This window comes from Myripristis murdjan, chromosome 10 (assembly GCF_902150065.1).
Source record: "Myripristis murdjan chromosome 10, fMyrMur1.1, whole genome shotgun sequence".
Lineage (NCBI taxonomy): Eukaryota > Metazoa > Chordata > Actinopteri > Holocentriformes > Holocentridae > Myripristis > Myripristis murdjan.
In genome coordinates this window covers 8,754,418-8,780,984 of record NC_043989.1, presented here as the reverse complement: position 1 = coordinate 8,780,984, position 26,567 = coordinate 8,754,418, and the positions used below count along the sequence as shown (strand labels likewise).

At 38.8% G+C, this 26,567-nt stretch overlaps 1 protein-coding gene and 1 long non-coding RNA gene across 5 annotated transcripts in view; one reads left to right on the top strand and one right to left on the bottom strand.

The window, feature by feature from the left end:
- LOC115367083 (uncharacterized) overlaps nt 1–26,567 on the top strand; it is a 71,049-nt gene that overhangs the window by 6,945 nt on the left and 37,537 nt on the right. For 3 of the 4 annotated variants that reach the window (XR_003928887.1, XR_003928885.1, XR_003928886.1), the window contains exons 4-5: nt 11,934–12,153; nt 12,625–12,738. The exons of the other annotated variant lie outside the window; for it this stretch is intronic. This is a non-coding gene — a long non-coding RNA (uncharacterized LOC115367083). The remainder of the gene's footprint in view (nt 1–11,933; nt 12,154–12,624; nt 12,739–26,567) is intronic. 4 annotated transcript variants of the gene reach the window in all.
- Nucleotides 1,398–25,339, bottom strand: egf (epidermal growth factor). The gene is made up of 24 exons (XM_030062800.1): nt 25,148–25,339; nt 24,645–24,826; nt 23,921–24,148; nt 21,971–22,173; nt 21,699–21,812; nt 20,999–21,121; nt 17,888–18,010; nt 16,668–16,793; nt 16,253–16,389; nt 14,061–14,209; nt 13,442–13,546; nt 12,606–12,829; nt 11,925–12,092; nt 11,049–11,198; nt 10,859–10,932; nt 10,765–10,795; nt 9,886–10,002; nt 9,470–9,595; nt 8,973–9,095; nt 8,187–8,349; nt 6,715–6,879; nt 3,312–3,414; nt 2,796–2,889; nt 1,398–2,394 (listed from the first exon to the last, which is right to left on the bottom strand). The coding sequence occupies exons 1-24, from the start codon at nt 25,298–25,300 to the stop codon at nt 2,210–2,212; spliced, it is 3,366 nt and encodes a 1,121-aa protein (XP_029918660.1). The 5' UTR covers nt 25,301–25,339; the 3' UTR covers nt 1,398–2,209.

Below are 26,567 nucleotides of genomic sequence, written 5' to 3'. Positions count from 1 at the left end.
TTGAGATGTAGGATTTTAAGCATGGGCTTTTTGACAGTTGCTCTGTACAGGATTGTCAAGCTGAATGCCTGAAATGTTACTTATTTGATTGGTTGATGTAGGGCACTTAATGAGTCCTTTTGCATGAGAGGGGGCAGGTCTTCCCTGGATAGATTATATTGCAGTCGTTGACACAACAGATTTTTATGGATTTGGTTTTATTACTGTCAGAAAATACAAGCTTCAGCTTATAATTTTTTTCATTCCAGTTGTGTGAGTGCATTAGACCTTGTCACAACAGAACAAAGAGTGATTCACAATTACTGGATGTGTTACATGTTCTCCCAGAGGAGATTTATATGTTCTGCCAGTCCAAATATAAAAACAGATACTGCAAAGAAATGAAACAGACGAAAATCAGTAGCATGAAACCTTCCCTTTGCCAAACCAAACAGTTCTAATTTAACCTCCATCCTATAGCATCAACTAAGTAGTAGTCATACTACCTGCACTACTAGTAGTCATAGTGCTCTAGCAAAAGCAACCATAGGTCTTTATATAAAAATAAATATAGCATCAAAATTGCCAACATTCTCACAGTTGTTAGGTTATTTTAATAGCTGTTATGTTGGACTAAGTATTATACATGGTGCTTATTATCTATACATTTTATCGAAGTTAATATGGCGCAGAAAATGTAGTTAATTTAAATTAATCGGTGAGATAAGACAAAAAAATGAGATGAAAATAAAGAAACTTGGTCTCAGTCAATCTGATAAAACATCTGAAGCTTATTTCAAATATGAGGTGCTTGTTTAAATGTTCAACGTTTTGGCGTTACCATAACAACAGCTACAAAGCATCTCCAGCCCTAACTTTCAGTTGAACAACTCTCTTTCTTAATGTTCAAATCACATCAATATACTGAATGGAATAGACTACCTCTGGCACACAGCAACTCAGTAAAAATGTAATGGTGAAAACAAGACTGGGATTTCCAAACAAAACAGAGATGCATCCCTTTATAGCACAATGACTGTAAGCAGTTATATTTCATCTTCAGCTCTCCATCCAGCTACCTCAACTCAAATCCTTTGAGAAGGAAGGATATTAAGATTTTAGTGAAAAACGCTGAAATAAAGAGTCAAAGCTTATTCAAAAAATGAAATATGTATTCATGTCAGTGCTCCCTCTAAAAATAATTTATGGTGAGGAGGCATCAAAATTGTATTTAGATCACAGGTTACCTTGAAAAATCCGAATCACAAAATCATTACAATATTGGTATCACAATTTATCCATTATTATGCTGGCATCATATGATTAAGATGCAGATCCAGATCCAGATAGCCCTGTTCCTACATTTTTTTTCTGCTTTGTGTGTTAGCAGGAAACTACATGAGAAGGAAAAAAATGTTGTCAAACATGTTTGAAATTCAGTGATGTCACAAATGAAAGTCTAAATATTTCAATGTTTCATGTCCCAGGCTGACAGAAATCAAGCTGCTCTTGCAAACAGATCAATAACAATATGCAGACAAGTTGTGTTGTTTTTACAGAGTTGTCTATGCATATCAAAAGCTGTTGGAAGCAGTTTTTCATTGCAAAATGTCAAGCAGATTTTACCACTCAAAGTCTAGAAATGACTTGGCTAAAAGGTCAGTCTGTGTGTGTGATATTAGCATGCATGAGGTTGTACAACAACTGACAGCACAGACTACAGAACTTTGTAACAAAGACTTACATATGCTATCATAAGGCATCATGTTAATGTTAAAAATAATGAGAAGGGATTCATACCAAAATGCAGTGTTTTTGGATGTGGGTTGGCACAAAGCAGATTTATGTTTATTCTTCAATATTTCACTTTTGTAGACGTAACTGTGCACTATGCGATTTTATCTGACCACTAGATGGTATCAAGAACAGCTACAACTTTTAATGTGAAGTGCTAAAAACAGCATCATGGTTTAAATCATTACATCTCAAAAAATCTCCACAAAGCAAACAGTAGTTTTAGGAATGTTAACAGATTCTTAAATTGCATAGTAAAGGTATACAATTTTTTTAAATTTTGGGTCTATTTTTTCTGATCTTTTTTTTTTTTTGGTTTATTTATTTTTTTTGTTGTTGGATATCTCATTTTGGGATGAAACATTTAAAATACAATTCACACATCCAACATTATGTGAGTGTTTGGCTGTGTGGATGTGCTGTTGCCTCATGCGAGCTAGGGACCAGGGGGCTTGGGGCTCGAGGGCTGAGGGTCGTCCAGGAATATGAGGTTGTCGATGGACTTGAGGGGATAGATGCTGGGCTTGTCAGTCTCCATGGCAACGGCAGGTACCGTGGAACACTCATACCCTTGGTTGTGCTTGGGCAATGTCCCCATCTCTTCAGATGTAGGGTTGTCACCTGACAAAAAAAAAAACACAATCTCTTTTTAAAATATGGATGACCAAGTAAAGGACAGCCTGTGTGTAGCTTGATTTAATAACTCTGAGAAGCATTAAGCAGTAAAAAAAATCTATCTATTTCTGTTATATGACTGTTGGTGTAATGTTGGGGCCTGTTAAGCACAATACATTAGACATCAGCAATACTGCAATAAAGAGTCTAATTTGAGCTGACTGTTTAAAGTTGGTTTTGCGTATTGCCTTGAAGAGGCACTTCTTTTTCACAACAAGTGCATGCAAAAACTAAATAAGTAAATGAATGAATGAATAAAAAATAAACAGTCATGCAGCAGTAACAGTTTGACTGGAACAACAGAGGGACAGTGTGAACAGTAGAACAAGAGACTAGATTTTGTGTACCTGTCTCTGAGGAGCAGGATGGACAGACAGCTCTCCTGGGACAACCCATGGCAGGAATGACTTTCCCCTCTCCATTTTCCAACACCACATAGAACTGCAAGAGAAGCATTACACATATTTATAATATTTTCTCCGCATACTCTACACATTTTGTATAAGTTTTGTCAAATGTTGTAATGCTGTCTTTGAGCATGTCCTTTTGAGTCCACACAATGTTGGTGATATTTTTATGTGTTCCTGTCCTGCGGAATGAATATGAATGAATGAGTTAAACCGACACTTTTAAGTTGAATCTGGTTGAAGGTAGCTTTGGACAATTACTATAGTCATAAACAAAAACAAAGGCTCAGCATTATTTACATTACAGCAATACTTAACCTAGTTAACAGCAGTCTGTATCCCCAATGCATCTTTTTTTTTTTTTTTTTTTTCATTTTCACAAGTATATAATGCATATAATGCATATAATATATCTTTGAGAAGTTAGTGAACCTGAGCTTGGTGATGATATCTTACCCGAGGTGTACTAACAGTGGTGGTCTCTGACATGCTCTCATCCGTCACACTAGTCTCACTTATGTTGTCCACCGATGGCTGTTTCTGGAAGAACCGTCTAGTTCTGCATAGATAGGTAGATAGATGGATATATATATATGTGTACATCCACACTCTCTTTCCCATTGAGTCCTATGTACTTCTGGATCTATACCTCATAGGTTTTTAATGGGTCACTTAACTCATAAATGAACATGTAAATATTAAATTCAAGGACCTACATGGCAGCTATGGGGTTTTTCAATGTCAGCATTTAGATTTATCATGGTGGGAAATATACCTTTATCTTTAGCAGTGTATGACCTTTTTAGCATGCAACATGCCACCATAGCACATTTGCTTTGTATTTTGCATGTATAATAGATTTCTTATTTGTTTCATGTGAAATCAGCATGGGTATCTACTGGACAAATTATTTGGAAGATACTTTTAATGTTCTTTGGCCTACTTTTGTGCCAGATGGGTGTGCCTAGTCACATAGGACACTACAATGGCTGGCAGAAAGTTTAGAAAAGTATTTGACAGTCTATTTATTACACTTTTCTGTGACTGCCAATTTGGCTGACACTGTCTGAATTGTTCTAATGTGATAATCTCCATCCATCTGGTACTCCAAGCAGGTTAAAACAAATGCTAAGAATTATTTGCAAATGCTACTTGGCCCAGGTCTGAAAACCCATATAGTCCAGTAGCAGGGAGTCTGGAAATCTGGTCAGTGTTGTGTGCTGTGGAGGTATGCATCCAGAAAATATAAAAGGGGGACCTAGAATCCTTTCTACAGTCTGATCTGAGCAGACTACAGCAATTAATAGAAGAGATTTGAGCGTAGAACATTCCTCTTCAGTCTCTCAAATTTACTGTTGAGGTGCCTTTGAGCAAAGTACTTAACTCCTGACTGTTCCAGTAGAGCTGCTCAGTGGTGTGCATGTTTGTAACAGTATGAGAAGCAGTTCCTTTGGGTAAACATATTATTTAAACCCTTTTTGCCTCTTCTGCTAATGGCAGATGTTGTTCTGTGTACTCTGTTAAATAAGTGGCTTAGGCTTGTATATGTTTGATCTCTTTAACCTACTTGTGGACCAGAGGAGATAAATCTAGATTTAGTGATAAACTAGACTGTGGACTGTGTGTGTGTGTGTGTGCGTGCGTGTGTGTGTGTGTGTGTGTGTGTGTGTGTGTGTGTGTGTGTGTGTGTGTGTGTGTGTGTGTGTGTGTTTTTGTCGCATGCATGCAAGAGAGACGGCGTAAAAGAGACACAAGGTTTAATCTCCATATTCCTGTGTGCTTTTCCTTACAGTATGTTGGTGTTATAGAGGAAACTAAACCACCAAACTAAGGAAGAACTGCACTTGCAGTGAAGTGCAAAAGGCAATTTGAGGCAGGGCTATTGCCGACCATGTAGCGTTTCCACTGGGGGTCATACCTCACCGGCTCCATTTTGTAGCCGAGAAATGACCCATTTTTATGTGTAATTGCTGTAGAACAAGCTAAACCAAGCATGTAATTGAAAGCGTGCCACTTCCACAGGGGAACCAAGGCCAGGAACCTAGGATATATGAGGTGGATTGGAGAGGGGGTGCTTTGGGAGTCAAAAGAGTGGAGAACGCCAACAGCCTTGTCCATAAGCCACTGAAACAACAGTAAAACAAATCAGCCACTTAGAGACAGATCAGATGGAAATAAAAAGGTGGGGGGCTGTAGTGTGTAGTTTACGTATGCTCCTCACTCACTCAGCTAACCAGGGTTGCATGCTACCATTCGTTCCACATATGATCTGCTTTTCTACCCCCTGCTGCCGTGCTGAAACACCTACATTACACGGCTCATGCCACCCTAGGTTTGATAGACACCTCTGTCCGCTCTCAGCTCATTCATCGCTGAAGGGGCCCCTCCTCAGCTATTTATCCTGCCCTGTGCTTCCGCTGCCTTGTCTAATAGAAGATTAAACACAACTATGTTTGCATGTCATTTGCTTCAAAGTGTACAGAAATGCATGCCGCATTCAAATGCAGACAAAGACGTGCACAAAACTATATGAAGGTACAAATGTTTCCCCAGACTTTTATCCTTGTCATTGGTGAAAAGCTTTTGGAACACCATTTATACCATAGGGCACTGGAATGCTTCATATCAATCAAATCCATATTAATGACACTGTCATTGGTGTGTTGGCAGTTCTGTTAGGCACTGCCATTTTGTCAAGGGTGGGGAAAACTCTGATACCTGCATGCAAATGTGCATACACACTCAAACCATATCTAACAAATGCACCCTATCTTTAAAGGCGCCCACTTTTCTAGTGAAATCACTGTCTTGTTATTGACCTAACACTTGGTGTTGGGTTGAGTTTGAGGAGGTCAAGCTATGATGCCCCTTTGTCACTTGTTTTTTCACTGCATTTTGTTTACAATGGGTCCACAAATCGATTATGTCACCGTGGCATCATGGGGCAGGTATCCAGATGTCCACATCATTCCTAGCCAAAACAAATTCAGTAATTTTGGTGGGATTCATTGAGTTATTTATAGTGTGGGTTGCCTGCAGTTTTCTGTGTGGTGATAAATTTTGCTGATCAAAGCAAAAATAGGTAGCATATACTGCTGTTGGTAGTGCACATACCACTTGTTAAGGCTGAGTCGTGATTACAGCAGCCTGGGTCAAATCTGACCCCAGGCCATTTCCTGCATGTCATCCCCTCTCTCTCCCCTGCCTTCCCTGCCTCTCTCAACTGCCAAGTAAAGCAGAAATGCCAAAAAAAAAAAAAAAAAAAAAAAAAATCATCTTGAAATCACAATGTGGATAAGTACAATATCCAAATTGCAGCAGCTGCAATTTTTTTTTTTTTTTTGTAAAAGGTTGAATGTAACATACACCATTACAAATGAGCTGTTGTGGAGCTACAGAGATGCCCTGGCCTACAAATCACATTCTCCAGACATAAAAACAAAACAAGACAAAACAAAACAAAACATGGAAATATTGCAGTCACAATAATGTCAGAATAATCACAGTATGTTTTTTCCACCATATTGTGCAGCCCTAGCAGCCACCTTAACTATACAAAATTAGCTTTTTATTATTGTGTAGTGTTTTAAGGTTAACTAGTCTTTACGATAATAAGATATTTAGTGTGGTCTGAATGTGCTTTAAAGGCTAGCAATGGGATATTGAAGGGAAAACACTCCACTGTCCCCTTCCTCCTTCTGTCCAACCCTTCTAATGTTTTTCTCCTCCTATTCCTCCTGCAGTTTCTCCTTCTTCCTTTCTCTTCCTTTTCTCAAATTTGAATTTCTTGCTTTTACTCCCTCCTTTCCTTCTCCTTCTGTCCCCTTCCTGCCTCCCTCTCCTTTCCTCCTCATCTCACCCGTAACAGTAAGTGATGCAGGCGGCGATGGAGAGCAGGGTTATGAGGAGCACCATGCAGGCGGCAATGACCACGTTCCTCCTCTTCTCCTGCTCAGCCTGCTGAAGCTCCCACCACTCCAGATCACTGAACTGACAGCGCTCGCCCACGTAGCCTGACGCACAACTACAGCAGGATAAAAGAAAACAAAGTCTTACTTAAATCAAGCATGATCAAGTAAGACTCCCATGAGAAAAAAAATAATGATAACAGTAATAATAATAATGATAAAGCAACATGTAGTGCAATACTTGAGTGTCTGTTACATTTTGAGAAATATTTCAGTAACAGAAAAGGAAGATCTGAACCTCTGTGGACTATTTCATGGTAATAATAAGTTGACCATTTTTTGCTGTTACTCTATAGTGCAAATATACAGCCTTGAGTTAATGGCACCCTTTGTCTGATTGTGATAGATAAATAGCTAGGTTGATAGATAGCAATTGTGCATACTTGCTCCTGAGCTGAACTGGACTTGGGCAATTAAATTTAAGTTAGAATCTCTTTTCCCATATTCACCTCACTATGACGGACACAGTCACGGCCCTCAAGCTTTAAGAATGGAACAATAGTGACATCTACTGTAAGCGTAGTTGCATAACATGAGAGGGAGATGAGCTGATGACAAAACATCCATGATCTGTGCTGCATACAGTACTCTGTTACTTTCCATTCAGTGTATGCTGGCCTATTTATGTTGTTATATTTTTGAAAAAGCTGGTACTTTTCAAAATATAGTGGGTAACTTTGTGGCCAATTTGCAAGATCAGTGTTTTTTTTTTTTTTTTTTTTTTGTTAAATTTGGAAAAATATTTTAATTGTTGCTATGCTTTTGTTTTGTTCTTCTCCAAGACCACTTGGCAGTTAAATTGTTGTCAGTGCTCTGATGTCTTTCCCAGAATTTTGTGTTATTGAAGTTTGAGTTTATGTCAGCGGCACTCTTTCTCTGTCTGTCCAACCATGGTGGCTGTTGCTGCTCATGTTAACTACCCGGTTCTTCCTCCACTCATTTCAAACACACTGCTGTGGTTGAAACATAAAATAACAATAGCAACATTGTCTATCAAACACCTACCCAACACTGGGTGATAGAGAGCAATTTAAATGCTTTTATGTAATTATAGGTTGAAACTCTATTATGTAATGTTTATGATTATTAAACTAATTGGTTGACAAAAAGAAAACCCTTTTATAAATTAGATTCATTATATCTTAAAGATGAACTAAACAACACTATTTCTCTTTGAAATGAACATGTAGCATTCTGAAACCGAACTCTCCAATTACAGAGCAGACAAACAAACAATTTCAGTTTAGGGGAACAACTCAAAGGGCACCATCTATCCCATACTCAAGCCCCTATGAACACAGTCACAGTAAACTGCTAAACCAGGAGGTCACAGGTCAAATGGAGGAGTCAGAGGGTTATTTACTTGCATGCGTAAGACTCCATTTCAGGAAAGTAGAAGCAGATGCCCTCATACAGACAGTAGGAATCATGGCTGGAGGGGCAGCTCTCTATTGAGTTACTGTTGTGACGGGTGTTGACATTGGCGGGGGTGCTGGTCGTCACCCAGGGAGAGGTCGTCTCCACCGCTGTTGAGAAAGGAAGATTAGGGATATAATGTCATTAAATTAGACTGTACTGTGTATTTGAATGCAAATATATTTCTATCATATATTTATCTGTTAGTATTTGGGTTATTGTTCCTCCTTTGAGGTGGCTGATATGTCATGTACAATGGATTAGAAACTAATTTCCCCATTATGAGAAACAAATACAATAGTGATGATGCACCAACCAGTATGGATCATGTGTAGGCTATATCTCATTCTGTTGACTGTTGTTTCTGTTGTGGTCTTCATATGTTTTAGATAGGGCTGTCATGATATCAGATTTTCACTACACGATTATCATGGCTAGACAAATTCATGGTAATAATATTATGGTGATCATGATGATGATGATGATGATGCTATCAGTCAAGCTCGTCTTTGACTTTTTTATGTGCGTTTTGTCTCTTTTGGACAAATGAATTGCACTCAAAATGTGTGTAGGCAAGTGGAGAGAGCAACACTCCTGATGAAGCTGAAGTTGAGTTTCACGTCAAGATAAGAGACTTTAGAAAAATAAGCTGTTGTCCCTTAAAAGTAAACAAAAAACAGTATTATATCCTGGATACTGAAAATTTTAATTAGAGTAAATAATCTACACACACCTTGACATGTTTGTCCGTTGCCATGGTATCCAGCCTGGCACTTACAAAGATACTTCCCCAAAGTATTTTGGCAGTCTGCATTTTTGTCACATTTGTGCACCCCCAGCTTACACTCGTCAATATCTACAGGAGCAAAGGGGAGAAGAGAGGATCAAACACTTGACTCCAATTGGAACCTTTTTTTTGCAAACAGACTTTAAAGGTTTGGTGAGGCATAAAGCAAGATTGCAATCTCAACTCACTAATCCCTACTGTTTGTTTTAACATGCTTGGAGTGCCAGACGGGTCATTTTTGCAGTATCAGGGTAATGCACAGTGTCGGGGAACTTGTCAGTCACAGAATAGTAAATTGATGTTTGAAAGACTTTTGCTGTTATTATTTTAACTTTTTGACTTTCATTTTGCTTTCACTTTATCTGTCTGGCACATATGGTAGCTAGGCTAAAACAAACCATAAAAATATCTGCAGTTAGTATGTGGCCAGGTCTGGTCCTCACCGGTACAATGGTGGCCTTCTCCTGTGAAGCCGGGGTTACATTGGCAGTGATATCCACCGACTGTATTGACACACTCTGAGCTTTGGCTGCTGCACAGAGACAAGCCCAGCAGACACTCATCCAGGTCTGCAAACACAATAATGGGAAAGTTAGATCTTTGGGGGTCCTTAGTTATCTAAAGCAACTACAGAGAGCATTCAGGGGTTTGGTGTCTCATTCAGGGACACTTTCATTGCAGCTCCTCTTCCAATGAATGTTTGTAAAACTAAAACTCCGATCTGCTTCATTCTCTCTGTCATCACCCATGCCAAGGTTTTTTAGATAAGAATGTCGAAGCTCTGCACCTGGTACAATCCTACAGATATCTTTACCTCTCAAAGACACATCCACAATAAACAATTAATTAAAGTACCCACCCACACACAACTGTCCATCTCCTGTGAAGCCCTCCAGACACCGACATGTTGGGCTACCACCTCCCAGCAGGCACTCTGCATTTACGTCACAGCGGAGCGAGTAGCACTCATCCTGGTCTGATGCAGAAGGGGACATAAGGGAGCGTGTCAAGCTCAGTGAGGAAATGATTGACTTCTGCATAAGGAACTGACACTGATCATTGTATTGTCCATTGGGTGATGAATTCATTGATTCTATTTACAATGAAAATCGTTCCTCATTGATTGTAGTTACTTAAAGAAAAAGAAATTGAACTTTAATAGTGTTCGATTGCACTGATGTTTGTTTTTTTTATAATCTTTATCTATTTTTTTATTTTTTAATATAACCCCTGGTAAAGATCATTCAGTTTTTTATGATGACAAATTATCTTTGTATCGATCAATAGGGAGATATGGATTTTTCAGGAATTAAATCAACCAGCAGTGGTGCTGGCTGTCATTATTAATCCTTACTGACATCATACAACAGAACTGATGAGAGGACTTCAAAAGGCCAGATCTTAATCCATACACAAGTGGAATTGGTAGCTTTTGACAGCAGGAATCACAAGCTAAATCATGGCATATTTTTCCACTTTGAATTTGATGGCAGTTCCCAATAAAAAAAGTTTGAAGGCTGACCCAAAATCTTCAATGTAATAAGAAGCTGTAAGAGGTTGGTTTATATTTGTGCTATATGTAAACAAAAAGACATTGTAAACTATGATTTAAGAGTTGTGAGAAGCATATTCCCTGCAACTTCTTAACCCTCTTAAAACTCTATAGGGGAAAAATGGTAGACATTTTGTGTGTCTGCGACTTATCGGTCCAATGTAGCAGTTAATGGCAGACACTGACCTGCAACCATTTTTTCTGTGAAGAGAGCTGGCTCACTGCCTTCGCTGGTGTCCAAATCAGCTTCCTCTTCATTTGCTGAGAGCTGAGGTATCGCCATGGGTGTGCTCTCATCATTTAGTGTTTTGTTTTTGAGAGAAATCATATCTGCAGACTCACTGTTTCCAGATTCTAAACAGTTAATAAATATTGTGTATATTAGTCTTTAACAGCAGTTAAGTCAGTTTAATTTCATATTTTTTTCAAGAGTGTTTACAACTACAGTGAGTAGGGCTGCCTTAACTTACCTGTGGTTCCATTTGAGTCATTGATAGGCAAGCAACCTTTTCCATCAGCTGATAGAATATGGTGTGATAGACAGGAGCAATTGGCAAATCCCAGCTTACTTTCACACACCTGGGTGCAACCTCCGTTCTGGTGAAGGCAAACATCTGCCCCTGTAGGCAAGGATGCAAAATGACAGCTAGAGGTGTAATATTGAATATTTAGGGTTAATGGGTTCTGTGGTTGACTTGTTTTGCTGTGACTTGCCTACACGTGTAACTGAGGATGTAACTAAATTACTCTGCAGTCTGATTCATAAACACTTTAATACCCAGCAGTTATACTTGTACAGGAATTTGTCTTGGTAGCATTCATGTAGAGACATGTTGACATCTTACAGTTTTAAAGTAGGTCCTGACATGTCGCACACAAAATTTCAACTTCTAATTATTTTGTAATCTGTTTATTTGTACATTTTTTACATTATTGTTCATGTTAAAGGTGTTGCATTTCCAAACACCAATATGTCATTCATCAAATTAATAGTGATATCTTTGTATAATTACTTTTAAAAAATGAGGCCATAATTCAGATGATTTAAGGCATCTCTCTCATGCTGAAAGTACTTTTGTTTCTCAAACTTAATGCCACATTTCCCGTAAACCCCAATGTTTCCTGGCACTGAGAAGATGTTGCTTACAGACAAGTTTTGGCCTATTTGCACTTCAAGAACAGTGCTGAGCTGTTAAGCAATACAACACGTTTCCTGTGAAATCAGACCTGGTGCCATTAATATAAAATGCAGTGAATGGGTTGGGAGAGGCTACCGATTCTTTTGATGATAGTAATTATACCACTGTTAAAATTTAATGCAGTAATGATTTATTGATGTAATGTACCTGGTTTAGCAAGGGGATGAACCACCACGATGGATGCTGGTTGGACCATGTTGCCATGGATACGTTCCAATTTCTTCCCAGTCCGCTTGTGTACACTCTTCAAGTGCTGGTGCTCCCAGTCAGAGATCCACAGCCTGTCCTCAAACACTGCAAGGTCAAAAGGTCGACCTGGGCCAATCAGAGGAGAGGAAAAAGAAGACCTGACTTGGATATGGAGACATTGCTGAAGGTACAGAACCAACATATCCTATGAGCAGCTGACTATACCCATTGAGGACATCACTGAATAAAGGAATAAATTAAGCACTCCACTACAGCCACAAAGGTGGCTAGGAATTCTAACTAGTGCAGTGACAAATTGTACACATTTGAAGACTGCACATTTAAACCAACCACTGTCCAAATTTACAATATTGATTACTGTAATTTTGAAATTGCAAGAGGCTACAATTGAATCTCAGAAAGTTTCCTAATTAATTTTGGTTCTTCACAGAATCCTTGAGCTATAAATTAATTTAAGAAAACATCAGAGAAAATCTTGCATTTTATTGAAAGAAACCAAATCAAAGCATGGGAGAAAATTAGATGGAAAAGAAATTACATAGAAACAACTGTTCATGTATTTCAGTTCATTACGTTCACCCCTGAGTGTGTATATGCATGTGTATATGCAACCCTCACCTACTTGGTTCTCTAACAGGACTCGACGGTCTGAGCCATCCAAGGCCGCAGTCTCCACCAGCCCTCTGCTTCGGTCACACCAGAACAGACGATCCTCTGTAAAGTCAATGGTCAGGCCGCTGGGTGACACCAGGTTGGTGCTTGCAATGACCACACGGTCTTTACCTTCCAAAGAGGCACTTTCCACCACAGGCCGCGCACCTATATCAGTCCAGAACAACTTCCTCAAAAAGTAAAGAAAAAGTTAAAATGTAGAGTAAATAACACTTCTTTAGAAACATCAAGGCAGCAGTAGGCAAGATTTTTTTTTTTTTTATTCTTGTCAGCCTAAATCACAGAGTGGAGCAACAGTAAGGAAGAGTGTACTATCCCTCCCTAATTGAGATGCAGTACATCTGTGCCTTTTCCCAGATTAAATTGTTGCGTATGGTCCCTTATGGGAAGTCTTATCCTTAAGACACTTTACAGGAATGCTGAATCTAAACTTCAGAGAGACCAAAGCTCTCTCCTCAACGGTAGTGAGTGATCTGAACACTCAGTCAAAAGTCCGAAAGCTGGACTCCCCAACATCCTCTATTTTGCCTCTGTTGTCTCTTTCATATAAAGCATCACAGAAGGAGTTGGTAAACATGAGCATGCTGTGTGCAGTTTACTGACGTCTGGGTTTTGAAGTTTGCGAGATTCAATCAGTTATCTCTGCCATTTGGGGCTGAAAGTGTGCAGAGTTGCCTTGAGCAGCTTTAAAATACTGAGATATTAAATATGAATAACGATAAACATTTTTCTCTCAGTGCTGTTATGCTTGAAACAAGCGTAGGCATAAGAGCCCCTCTTACTTTGCCAGTGGATGAACTGTGATTCCTCTTGGTCTCTGCAGCCCTTTGCTTACAATAGTTTCTCTGTTCAATCCATCTAAGCCGCTGCAGTCAACAGTTGACTGGCTGGAGGACAAAAGTATATATAAATATAAAAAAAGATGAAAACATGGCATTCTATTCTTTAGCAAATAACATAACATTTACTTGAGTATAAAGCCCTGGGAAACCAACAGAAAAAATCTTTAAGAATATGACAGACAGAAATCAGAATCATGACATTTTTGCATTTTACACAACTCTCAAAAGTGTTCAGTAGGATCCTAAGAGTTCAAGAGAACAACAAAAAAGAAAAGATTTGAACATGAAAGACCTTTCAGCTACTGAGTACCCACATTGTGGATTTTTGTGTAATATTATCACACTGTGCTTGCTTTATAAGAAATTAGAAATTAGTAACTCACTTTAGAAAGACGTGTCATTTACAAATAAAGAAACTGGTTCCCTCTAGTACGCGACATGTCCGTGTGTTTCACATTGAAAAGTTGTCCCAGATGAGTTGAACAATTCAGACTGGTATTGGTATCAGAAAAATGTTCCAGCAGCCCTCGCCGCTTTGCTTGTGGGTACAACTACACACCTTTTATCTGTCCAGTACAGCCTGCGGTTGACCCAATCAACGGCCAGTCCTTCTGGAGAGTCCAAACCCTCAGAGACCAGAACTTCTCTTGAGCCACCATTCAAATCAACACGTTCAATTGTTTTCAGGTTTGTACTAGCAAAGTACACCTTTAAAATACACATGAAAACACAAAAAGACAAATATATTAAGGTTAAGTATAGCCAAACCAGTAAAAAGTGTATCATGGTGTAAAGCGAAATAAATGTTGATAATTTAAGACATTTTCTGCACTTGGCAAAGTTTTGGGATCATCATTCTATGTCTATTTTCCATCATGTACAGTACAGGCCAAAAGTTTGGACACACCTTCTCATTCAATGTGTTTTCTTTATTTTCATGACTATTTACATTGTAGATTCTAACTGAAGGAATCAAAATATGAATGAACACATGTGGAGTTATGTACTTAACAAAAAAAGGTGAAATAACTGAAAACATGTTTTATATTCTAGTTTCTTCAAAAGAGCCACCCTTTGCTCTGATTACTGCTTTGCACACTCTTGGCATTCTCTCGATGAGCTTCAAGAGGTAGTCACCTGAAATGGTTTTCCAACAGTCTTGAATGAATTCCCAGAGGTGTTTAGCACTTGTTGGCCCCTTTGCCTTCACTCTGCACTCCAGCTCACCCCAAACCATCTCGATTGGGTTCAGGTCCGGTGACTGTGGAGGCCAGGTCATCTCCATCACTCTCCTTCTTGGTCAAATAGCCCTTACACAGCCTGGAGGTGTGTTTGGGCTCATTGTCCTGTTGAAAAATAAATGATCGTCCAGCTAAATGCAAACTGGATGGGATGGCATGTCGCTGCAGGATGCTGTGGTAGCCATGCTGGTTCAGTGTGCCTTCAATTTTGAATAAATCCCAACAGTGTCACCAGCAAAACACCCCCACACCATCACACCTCCTCCTCCATGCTTCACAGTGGGAACCAGGCATGTGGAATCCATCCGTTCACCTTTTCTGCGTCTCACAAAGACACGGCAGTTGGAACCAAAGATCTCAAATTTGGACTCATCAGACCAAAGCACAGATTTCCACTGGTCTAATGTCCATTCCTTGTGTTTCTTGGCCCAAACAAATCTCTTCTGCTTGTTGCCTCTCCTTAGCAGTGGTTTCCTAGCAGCTATTTGACCATGAAGGCCTGATTTGCGCAGTCTCCTTTTAACAGTTGTTCTAGAGATGGGTCTGCTGCTAGAACTCTGTGTGGCATTTATCTGGTCTCTGATCTGAGCTGCTGTTAACTTGCGATTTCTGAGGCTGGTGACTTGGATGAACTTGTCCTCAGAAGCAGAGGTGACTCTTGGTCTTCCTTTCCTGGGTCGGTCCTCATGTGTGCCAGTTTTGTTGTAGCGCTTGATGGTTTTTGCAACTCCACTTGGGGACACATTTAAAGTTTTTGCAATTTTCCGGACTGACTGACCTTCATTTCTTAAAGTAATGATGGCCACTCGTTTTTCTTTAGTTAGCTGATTGGTTCTTGCCATAATATGAATTTTAACAGTTGTCCAATAGGGCTGTCGGCTGTGTAGTAACCTGACTTCTGCACAACAGAACTGATGGGCCCAACCCCATTGATAAAGCAAGAAATTCCACTAATTAACCCTGATAAGGCACACCTGTGAAGTGAAAACGATTTCAGGTGAGTACCTCTTGAAGCTCATCGAGAGAATGCCAAGAGTGTGCAAAGCAGTAATCAGAGCAAAGGGTGGCTCTTTTGAAGAAACTAGAATATAAAACATGTTTTCAGTTATTTCACCTTTTTTTGTTAAGTACATAACTCCACATGTGTTCATTCATATTTTGATTCCTTCAGTTAGAATCTACAATGTAAATAGTCATGAAAATAAAGAAAACGCATTGAATGAGAAGGTGTGTCCAAACTTTTGGCCTGTACTGTACATGGAACCAACACTGTATAGTACACACATACAGTAGCTGAGATTTTAGAACCTGTAGGTGGTGAAATAGCAGTGCCTGTCCAGTAGATGTCACTGAATGTCTGGACCAAATCAAGGAAACTGAATTACCTGATTGCATAGGACTCAGTAAGACAGCAGAGATAGTGGTGTTACTCAGTACATAATAAGAATAAAGCAACTATAAAATATCCTTGAAGTATATCTGTATTTAATTGAAATAGGTTTCTCCCTACTTTATTTTGGACTGGATCATAGTCCAAAGCTATGATGGTTCCTCTGGGCTCCTCCACAAGGGTTTGGTCAGCAGTGCCGTTCAGATGAATCCGTCGTATGTCTACGAGATTGGCAACTAGCAGATAAGGTGGTGGTCCTAAAGAATAATGATATGTTATGATTACAAATGTTATACAGGCTAAACAAAGTTAAATGCCATTCACTGGACTTTTAGTTTAGTTAGCAATTTCCTGTGTTTTTTAACCTGACAAATCATAGTGGCATAAACTGATTGTGTTGTACTAGCAGTTTCATTTTGATCTGAGCTGTGTAGTATGCTTTTTTTGACTGTGTACATTATGTATATGTACAAATACACAGGTCTATCGGCCTTGTCTTATCCATCTTTGCTATCCGCTTTGCTTTATGTCTCACCGGTGGCAGTGCAGTGCTTGCCATCTTTGTGGAGCAGGTAGCCAGGCAGACAGCCACACTGCCATCTACCAGGGGTGACAGGAGTACAGAGCTGACTGCAACTCCCTCTGTCTGCAGACGAGCAGCCTGCAAGAGCCAAACACAGTGTTCGATACACAAACAGACAGACAGACAGACAGACAAGTCTATATTCTTCATATATGGGCTTTGTTTTCTGACACTGACTCAGCTTCACACATTGATATGATCTCAATTTGTTGTTGTTTACCAAGCCAGTGTTCATTCATTGACTCATATTGTCTTGCAACACTGACAAAGAACTTCATGGTAATAGTGATGTTGGCTCATTTCAGTTATAATCATAATCACACATATGTTACTATTAGTAACAATGAATAAGTCTGGATTGCTCAACACTGACCATGTCGCAACTTTACCTCCATTATGTGGTAGACACCTTGAATTATAGCACAGAAAAAAAAGTTATGTTTTTAATCCTTAAAATGAGTACACTTTAAGTATACTTATAGACACTTTGTACACTTTCTTATTCATAGCACTGGCCAGGAATAAGCTAGGAATAAGATGTCCAGGAATAAGATAAAGTACACCAATGGACATTTTGTACACTTTCGTATTCACAGCCCTGGCAAGGAGTAAGCTACTTGGGAGGTGATTACAAGGGGGAAGCCCAGTTACATATAAGTGCATTACATATTCACACTAGGGAGCTGCTCAGTGCTATGATAGTCTCACCCTATTGGTCACTGAATAACTCCACCTGGAGCAAAGATTTTCTATCTCAAAGGTGTTAAAACAAACAGTTTTAAGAAAAACACAATCCATTGTCATTCATCATCAGTATTGTGCTCTTCTAGCTTGGTGTTGCATCACTTGTTTGGCCATAATCACTTGACCAGTAATGCAAAATGAAGTGGACATTGCACTGCTGTGCTGTCAGTGTTGATCAGTGTTGGCTTTTGGTTCATGTGGCCTCAGTTTAAAAGCCTTAATCCAGGTCTTAGTCCGGATGTTTGGATTACTTAATTTACAAATGACATGCAATTTTACGTTTGAAGTGAGAAAAACACGAACACACACACAGTTCTTCCATGACAGTTGAGATATTTTGTTGAAATTATATCATCACAATTATGGACATGAGGTAGTTTTTCAGCTTTAGCATAAAGGGCTACTGAACAATACAACTGAGATCATACCAGTACAGGCTTGTCCATCTTCCTGTAGTATAGATCCCTCAGGACAGACACAGACTGCACCCTCTTCTGTGGCCAGGCATCCATGGCCACATTTAGTCATATTGCCCTCACATGGTATGATCTCTGTTAAGGGAAAGAGCATTTGCATGTAGAAGTTTTGAAGTTGTGCATCTTGAACGCTAAACTACAGAAACAAAACATGGTAAAATGAGACTAATATAAGTAATTTAGTTGGAAGAACATCAGTGAGGCAAAGAACAAGGAACGCGAATTCATGTAAGTTAGAGAGTGTAATATCACACATCTGTTCAATAAACATCTGGTTTTGGTCACACACCTCCTATATTAACTTTTAAGAGAATGCTTTCTGTAAATATAAAGTGATGTCTCATGGACAACCTTAAGAATATATTTAGGTTATTTTTGGTCCAAGCAGTTAGTAACTTCAAACAAAACCAGATGGTCAAAGGACAACAACCTTCTTAACCCCTGCTCTGGTAAAATCCCTTTATGAAGTCAGTCCTAAGCCTCTCCAAACAGGTGAAAGTGTGATAAGAATGCAGTCAAACACCCTCAGAGTGAGTGTGACAAAATATTAGTTTGCAATAGTACGGTATGTCCTGTACCTGTGAACCTGTGAACCTGTTTACCTGTGAATATGGGCAATGTACAGAGTCAGGGTATGTGGATATGGTTATGATGTGAAATAATTACCTGTAGCTGTGGGTTTGACCCTGGAACTCTGTTCTATTGATTGTTTGTAATGGTAGCATATACAGCAGGAGTTAAGCTTACTTTACTGTTGTACTCATTGTAAGACGCTCTGCATAAGACCATCAGCTGAACACCTAAAATGTAACGTGACCTGAGAACTTTGATTGAGCCAGCGCTTATGGGAGAAGATGTCCTAAACTGGATAGCTACTTAGTCTGAACATTAACTGGAGCATATCTCTGGACATTTTTGAAGTGTAACAAACAAATTGAAATAAATAAATAAACAAATAAATACATACATACTTTTATTTATTTATTTTTTAAAAAATGTGAAAAAATAGGAATTTTCCAGAACATGATTATTTAACAAAATACTCCACTCAAGATCTAAGAAGTTATTATATAGTTGTGGCTTTACATGTAAAATAACTAGCACTACTATAGAGCATGTTGACAGGATTGCTGTTTTCAGTTATTTTCCCCTCCTTTTTCTTCCCCCTTTACTGAAGAGAAAACAGACTTGGTGCAAGCAACACAGCTAGAGCGCTATCCAAGCAATCTCTGCCATTGTCTTCACTGTCCAGCCTGTTGTCTTGGCTGCACATTTGTTTCATTCTGGACCTTGGCAAAGGTTGTCTGCTAACCAGCTTAGACAGACAAAGCTGCTGAGTAAATACATTCCCGGTTGCAAATGTCACCTCGTCATCTAATCTCATTGTGTGTGTAGTGAACCTTTCCTGTTCTTTTGGTCTCCTGAGCATAGCCGTGAGATTAGAAGAGAATAGATTAGAATGCAACCACAATGTTTATTCTTTTTAGGCAGTTAATCACTTTACACATTATAATATCTGTTCAAGGGAAAAATTATATTGTGTAAATAGAGTCAGCCACAGAATCCTTGAATAGATACATTTCTCTTGGCAAGCTACTAAATATAGATCTGGTATATATTCCCAGATAATAGCTATGTATGTATTTTTCTGGGAAATAATAAATGGGCACAATGTTTTCAGATATCAGATATCACTAGAAAAAGGATCCATTGTTACTCAACAGACCTACATTATCAGAGAGAAGAATGACCAGAAACAGTCTGAGATGGAAAAAACTATTGGAGATAAGTGGGTTAGTAAAAGAACAAATTAGGCTTGACCGATATGGGTTGTGAAAGCTGATATAAGTGGTCATATTTGTGGATCGAAGCTGCCAATTGCCTAATAATTTGTGAAGACATTTAATATTTTTTATTTTATATCATTACTGTTAATGAAGAAAAAAAGAAAAATCCATTCAGGGACTTTCCTTAGACATTCAGTGAGGTGCTGATCAATTAAACAGTAAATATGATTTTAAGCAAACTGCTCGGCACCAGTGTGGCTCTTTGTGTACCCCATACTCCTGAGGCTAAATTAGCCACAGTGGCCTGGCTTTGAATCTGGCCCAGACACTTTGCTGCATGTCATCCCCTCTCTCTGCCTTGTCTTTCCTGTCTCTACTGTTCCTGTGTAATAAGGCAGAAATGCACAGATTAATCAAACTGCATCATTTCACAATAGATGATATTGACTGGACACCATGCATATGGTTTTAAAAAAGCATGTGGCATCACTATTTCCATCTTCCTTGCACAGCCTCTCAGACTCTACCCTCTCACAGCCTTTAGGAGTGTCACAAAGAGTCTGTGTTTTGACCCACGTTACCTAACAGAGATTTGGCAGCTCACATATGTGAAGTCTGTCTGGTCTCCTCTGACCCAGCCATTTTATTGGCTCTGGGGTCAAACTGGGGGACAAACACCACCTTTCATAGAAGCTACAAAAAGAAGAGGATCTAGTCTCAAATGAGCACAAGATAATACTGGAAAAAAATACGTAAATCTACTCAACATTGTTTATATAGAGACAGCTTTTCATAGCTGTTTTCACATATATAACAGCATGTACACGTCCAGAACATAGTGGGTGGAGGTGATGAAACACTAACGCATAGGATTTGCCACTTTTTAATAAAACTTCAGATTTTTTCTCACATGCAACTCAATTTTCTGGCCCAGGATTCTGCTCAGTTTTTCAGAAAAAAACTTCACTTCAAAGAAAAGGCATCCTGAAAAGAACAGTCAATGTTGCAATTTCAGTATTTTTTCCAGTTTAGTATGCATCTCAAACTGCTCTATACAGTAATCCATAAAGGAAAATAAACAATGGATATGATATGAAATGCTGAATTCATACAGCTAGAGTAATTTATGCCTGAATCCATGTTGGCAAAGCTATACAAGCATCCCCTAGAACTCACTGGTTGTCTTGATGGCACACAGTTTTTTTATATCATTTTGACAGTTGTCATAAAGACTTGTATAATTAAATGAAATTAACTGAATGAATTTCCAATGTACCTTGGCAGGTTTTCCTGTCTGGCAGGAGGGCATAACCTTTGGGGCAGGTGCAGAAATAGGAGCCTGGGAGGTTTTCACAGCCAAGAGAGCAGCCATGGTTCCAGAGGGCACATTCATTTACATCTGCGGCAAACACAGAAAAAAAAAAAAATGATATAACACAACATTGCATTTACTTTGTAGTTAGGCGTTCATCCAAAGTGCAGTACTTTGTATAAATATGGGTTTATTGCTGTGGTGTTTTTTTGCATGGAACACCCCAGGTATTTTTTTTTTCTTGGATACTATTTGGGTTTCTGTAGGTGACACTATTTCTTTGTTCAGCCATGGTTGCTCTCACTGCTCCTGTTCACTACCAGTTGTTCTGTTTATTCCAAACAAACTGCTGTTGCTGTAATTGGAAACATAAAACACAAAACTCCACGTGCAGCAAAGTATGAGTACAAGTTTAATCACTTTTGTGCCATAACTAATTGGTCATAGAAAACAGAAAAACTGACATTTACACAAAGCAGTGTGGATTGTTTAACTGTAATGCTGACAAGGCCTTTTCAAGTTAATTTACGTGCTGTATACTCTGTGACCTAGCAGGCTTAAAATTCTTGACATTTAATAGCATCCCATAGATTAAAAAAAACCAAACCAAACCAAAACAAACAATTCTAATTACAGTAAACAGTTTAATGGCATGGATTCCTACCTTCACAATAATTGCCTTGCTTACTGGGGGCAAAACCTTGACTGCACTGGCAAACCCCCTGCTCATCTGGACTGGAGCACACATTCACACAGTTACCAGTCTGTTCATCACAACCTGTATGCAAAAGTTACCAGATGCAAAAGTATTACAGAAGCAGTTCAGGAGAAGGTAACTTAAAATAAAGATGAATGTAGGTAATTAATTGTGGAGGTACTACAAAGCTAAAATAAAAATAGGAGATACTTAAAAGTCAGACAGAGATCAACTGTAACCTGGAAGTGGTGATACAGGGTCTGCTAATGGCTGGTTGAGGGGATGCACCACCCTGATATCAACTGGAGGTTTTGTCATTCGTTTTGTGTTGACATTCACTGGCTCTCCACTTGTGTACTTGTTGACTTGTTTTATAGCTCGAGATACACCATCAGTGTAATATAAGTGCTCCAGAAAAACTGATATCCCCAAAGACTGAGACCTGACAGGGAGAAACAAAGACAATAAAACATATGTCAAACCATTGAACACACACAAACGGGGCTCTCTGACTTTGATCAGTAGTATCAGAAAGTCAGTAGAACTAGAGCTAACACTTCTGGTCCAGAATCCGGGGAAAAAAAAGAGCAAAACCAGAGGTGGACATGGCCAACTCATCAGCCAAAGACAAATTGTAAAAACAAAAAACAACAACAAACAAACAAACAAACAAACAAACAAACAAAACAGAAAAAAACAAAAAACAAAAAAAAAAACAAAACGGAAGTGGGCCAGACAAAACCTGTGTCCAAATTTTTTGCCATTAAGGAAATCCATTTGGAGATGATGTTACTTTTTGAGGCATGCTGTACCCACTGCCACACCATTAAATGGCCTGAAAAGGTAATCAGGTTTCCTGCGGCCCATGATATATAGTGTCAAAGTTTTGTGATGAAGTGTGAATCAGTTCAGAATTTATGAACTGTTTTGGTCACACAACCCTGCACACTGTCTTCATCAGACATTTTGCCTGAATAAAAACATTTTGCCTGATGAAGGTCTTGCACTGAAACATTGTGTTTGCAACTTTAACCCACTCGTCCTACTCGTATGCCCCTGTCTCATCAAATAGTTGTGCAGTTTTCTTCTGAGTCACGGCCTTCATGTGTTATGCCACACCCACTGCCTCACCCCCTTTTGGCCAAATGGTGCTAAAAGTGAGCTAAAACTTCCTTCCTAACCCCAACCTTAAACCTCACCAAACTGCCTACCAAATATGGCAGTAGTAGGAGCGTCTGTTTGGAAGCTATGCCACTGTGTGATGCACAGATGAGTGCTGTATGTATTTTTATTGAGTGGGGGACAACTATGAAAATATTCTTCATGGTGATTGTTCTTATTTATGTAATGAAGGAAGGAGGGAGATTCTTTCAGTCAATACAAAAAGCTTTTGACCCAAAGTGATTCTTTTTTGAAATATTATATGCAGCACATATTTGGGGGTGTTTGATAGCAATTTTAGAGGGCATTTGATATCAATTTGTTACCTAAGTTAATTGGGCTGAAAACCATTTTCTTTGAAAAGGTACATTTTTTTCCCCTACACAGGACACTATGTAGTAGAACAGTTCCGGTATGGTTTTGAATGGGCTGCTGCATGTGATTTTTAATTTTTCTTTCCTCAGCAGGAAGTTATGTTTTCTCAGTTTTTTGTTAAAAAGGCCCCAAGAATCAGTTGATAGGATTTTGATGGTATTCCAGATCTGGAGCTTCCCACCATTAGATGATGTTCATATTTAACCATGATTGCTACTTTCTGGTGCTCTAAGCTGGTTGCTAAATAGCGTAAATGTATTATTTTATCAGAAAATCAAACCTGGAAGACAAATAATAAAACAAACACAAACCATCGTAGAGGCTGTAGCTTTGCAAGTTGTACAGTTGTTCAGCATTTGCTCTCTATTGAGTGCACTATAGTTATTCCAAGTTTCTTGAAGTCAAATCACTAGTAACAGTGATAAGAGGATGCATAACTAACAGAAACTAACTAACAGACCACTGAGAGAAAGGCTTTTTGGACTGACTTTTATAAATAAATTCATAAATAAATCAGAGGGGGCTCTTCAAATGGAGGCTCTAAAAGCTGATGCTTTTCCCGGCAAAGTCAGAATTTAAGAGCAGTGGAGCTATTTGCCTTAAGACTCAGGATTCTAATAACTTGCAGTCGTGCTTTTTTATGATATACTCACCGAAGTGGCTGATCTATGATGTTTATGACATTCCCATCGTAATCACAAGAGCCAATGGCACTTTGTCCCTCAAGTCCGAACTGAACCCAGAACAGTCTCTTGTCCACCCAGTCAATCGACAGTGCCTTCAGTTGCTCTGCTGTCTTAATCAGTGTGGTTGTCTTCTGCCCAGTTACATCACACCGCTGGATACTTGGACTCATCCCACCAGACAACCAAAATAGAAACCTGCAACAGTAGTTATATTTGGTTTGAGAAAGGGGGGCTTTGAAAATGAAGCGTTCATTTCTAAAATGCATATGTCTATTTTGAAAAAACAAAACAAAACTAAAGACCAAGAAAAAAGATGAATAGTGGCTTCAATTTAAAACATATTCACAGTATTTTGATATAATAGGCAATATTCCAGAGTCGCAAGGTAAATCCTTTCCTGCCCCAGTTGACATTTTCACATTGATTTGTTAAACGGTTGGAACAAACTTCATCATGTGGGCTGGTAAAAATGACAAAAAATAACTTTTATCAAGACTTTCCAGAAAAATATAGCAAAATTTCTCACAAACAGCACACAACAGGGTATATGTGAAAAGATACAGACAAAACCGCATAAAATGTAAAGGCAAAATAAAAATTCACTGGATGGTGGCTACGAGAAAGGTCTAGTAGTAGACTGCCATAATCAAAGTTTAGGGTTAGGGATGGAGTTTGATGCAGAATGGATTACCTGTTTCTGGGGTCAACAGCTATACAGCTTGGTTGGTTCAGGTGCCTCAAAAGAGTGTGGTCATTTTTCCCATTTGTATCCATTCTCTTAATCGTGCCCTTTCCTTCACTAGTCCAGTAGACACTGTTCCAGATCCAGTCGACTGCAAGGCCTGAGATACTTTTCTCAGATGAGTACAGTTTCTAAAAAATGTTATTAAAAAAAGATTATTCAAAATGCATAATGCACACACAAATAATCTGTTTCTAACAGCAGCAACTCTGACTGTAGTTTCATTTTTAATGGCCATTTTAGCAAGTATTTCTCAAGAATCGTATAATTTGGACATACTGATCCTGAGCTGCAGAGGCTTCATATTAACACTTACTATGTAATCATTTTAGTTTCATTAAGAGCGCAGTATAATGGCCAGAAAAAATAAACTGGAGTTTTTACAAGGGCCTGAAAGCTGTAGTGACTTTTTTTTTTTTTTTTTTTAAACTATGGTATAGTTACATAATCACCTGTCTCTGTGTTCCTCTCAGTGATGCTTTGTAGATGACCCCGGTATGTCTGTCTGCCCAGTAAACTCTCTCCTCTCTGAAATGGAAGTCAAGCAGGATAGAGCTTCCCACCCCAGCCACAAGCCTTCTTTGGTTACTCCCATCGAGCTCCATCCGATGAATGGCCTTACCATGGCCGAAGATCAGGTAGGGCTGTGGAGCTTAACAAAAGGAACACATTATATTCTCGTTAAACTTTTGAAATCTATTCTCTCCCAGCCCAAAATCTGTAGTACATTTCATTAAAAAAGAAATCAAATATAGACCATTTCATCTTCAAAAGTAATAGCATGTGGCATAAAATAACTAATAATTTAGAGATTATTGCAAGCTGGCTTACTTTCACGCCGTAAACCATTTTGTACAAGACAGGTTTTAAGTCGTGTGTTTCTCATTTTTACTGAACATAACCTTATCATCAAAGCAGTCCTTGTATCTGTTTATTCAGGCTGTACTTGAATGATATGCATAGATAATCTCCTTTTAGATTACAGTACATGAATTAAACCTCAGCTCAAGTGACTGGATTTGTGAAAAAATGAGTTCACTTTCAACATGCTCTTGCTTACATCCATTTAGGAAAATGAAATCATTACCTGCAGTGCTTCATTCAATATTTATAAAATATAGCAGCTCTAGTTTGTAGGGTTGTTGACTCTTTTCCAATGATGGAGCTGCTCACTGTACCTTTCAACATAGCCTTTTATTATTTTAATTGCATTCCCAGCTCAACAGCTTGGGGATATTATGAATTTACCCCGACCACTGCCGTGACTGACACTGCTGCAGAACATGTCTGCCTGTGAACACGATAATTTGCACATCGTTTTCAAATTTCCTGAGCCCATTTATGACCGTTAGAGGAAGAACCCTGTTGATTTTGGTGATGACATGATCTTTCCGCTAGTGCCACCATCAGGTCACACTTTCAGTTTGTGAATGTGATGAGGGTTGCACTAATGTTAGTAAGCAGCAGATGAGGATGTGTCTTTGTCAGACCTTTGCATTGTGGAATACATTAGGGGGATCTGAAGGGCAGCCATATTTAATACACCCAAATTGTTGGGAAATTGTTGAAAAAAGGAATAATGTATGCACATTGCAAATTGTTGAACCAGATTAGAGACATACTTTAGGCACAAGATGTCATTGTGGATTCAGGTTGTGTTGCCATTCACTGACAGCACATATCTTGTTCTGTTACATTAACAGTTTTTTATTTTATTTATTTATTTATTTATTTATTTTAAATAGCTCACAACTAATTCTAGAATGACACTCTTCAAATGTGTGCCAATGTTAAGATAGTGCAGTTAATGATTTTGATGCATGTGGGTACCGCGGTCTTAAAGGACACAGCATTGTCACTGTTCTCAGTATA

Coding starts and splice junctions, on each gene's coding strand:
- egf (XM_030062800.1), bottom strand. CDS start 25,300: ATGGAGCTCGATGGGAGTAACCAAAGAAGGCTTGTGGCTGGGGTGGGA. Junction 24,827..25,147: donor TGAGAGGAACACAGAGACAG/GTGATTATGTAA, acceptor AACATTTTTTAG/AAACTGTACTCATCTGAGAA. Junction 14,210..16,252: donor ATGATCCAGTCCAAAATAAA/GTAGGGAGAAAC, acceptor TGTATTTTAAAG/GTGTACTTTGCTAGTACAAA.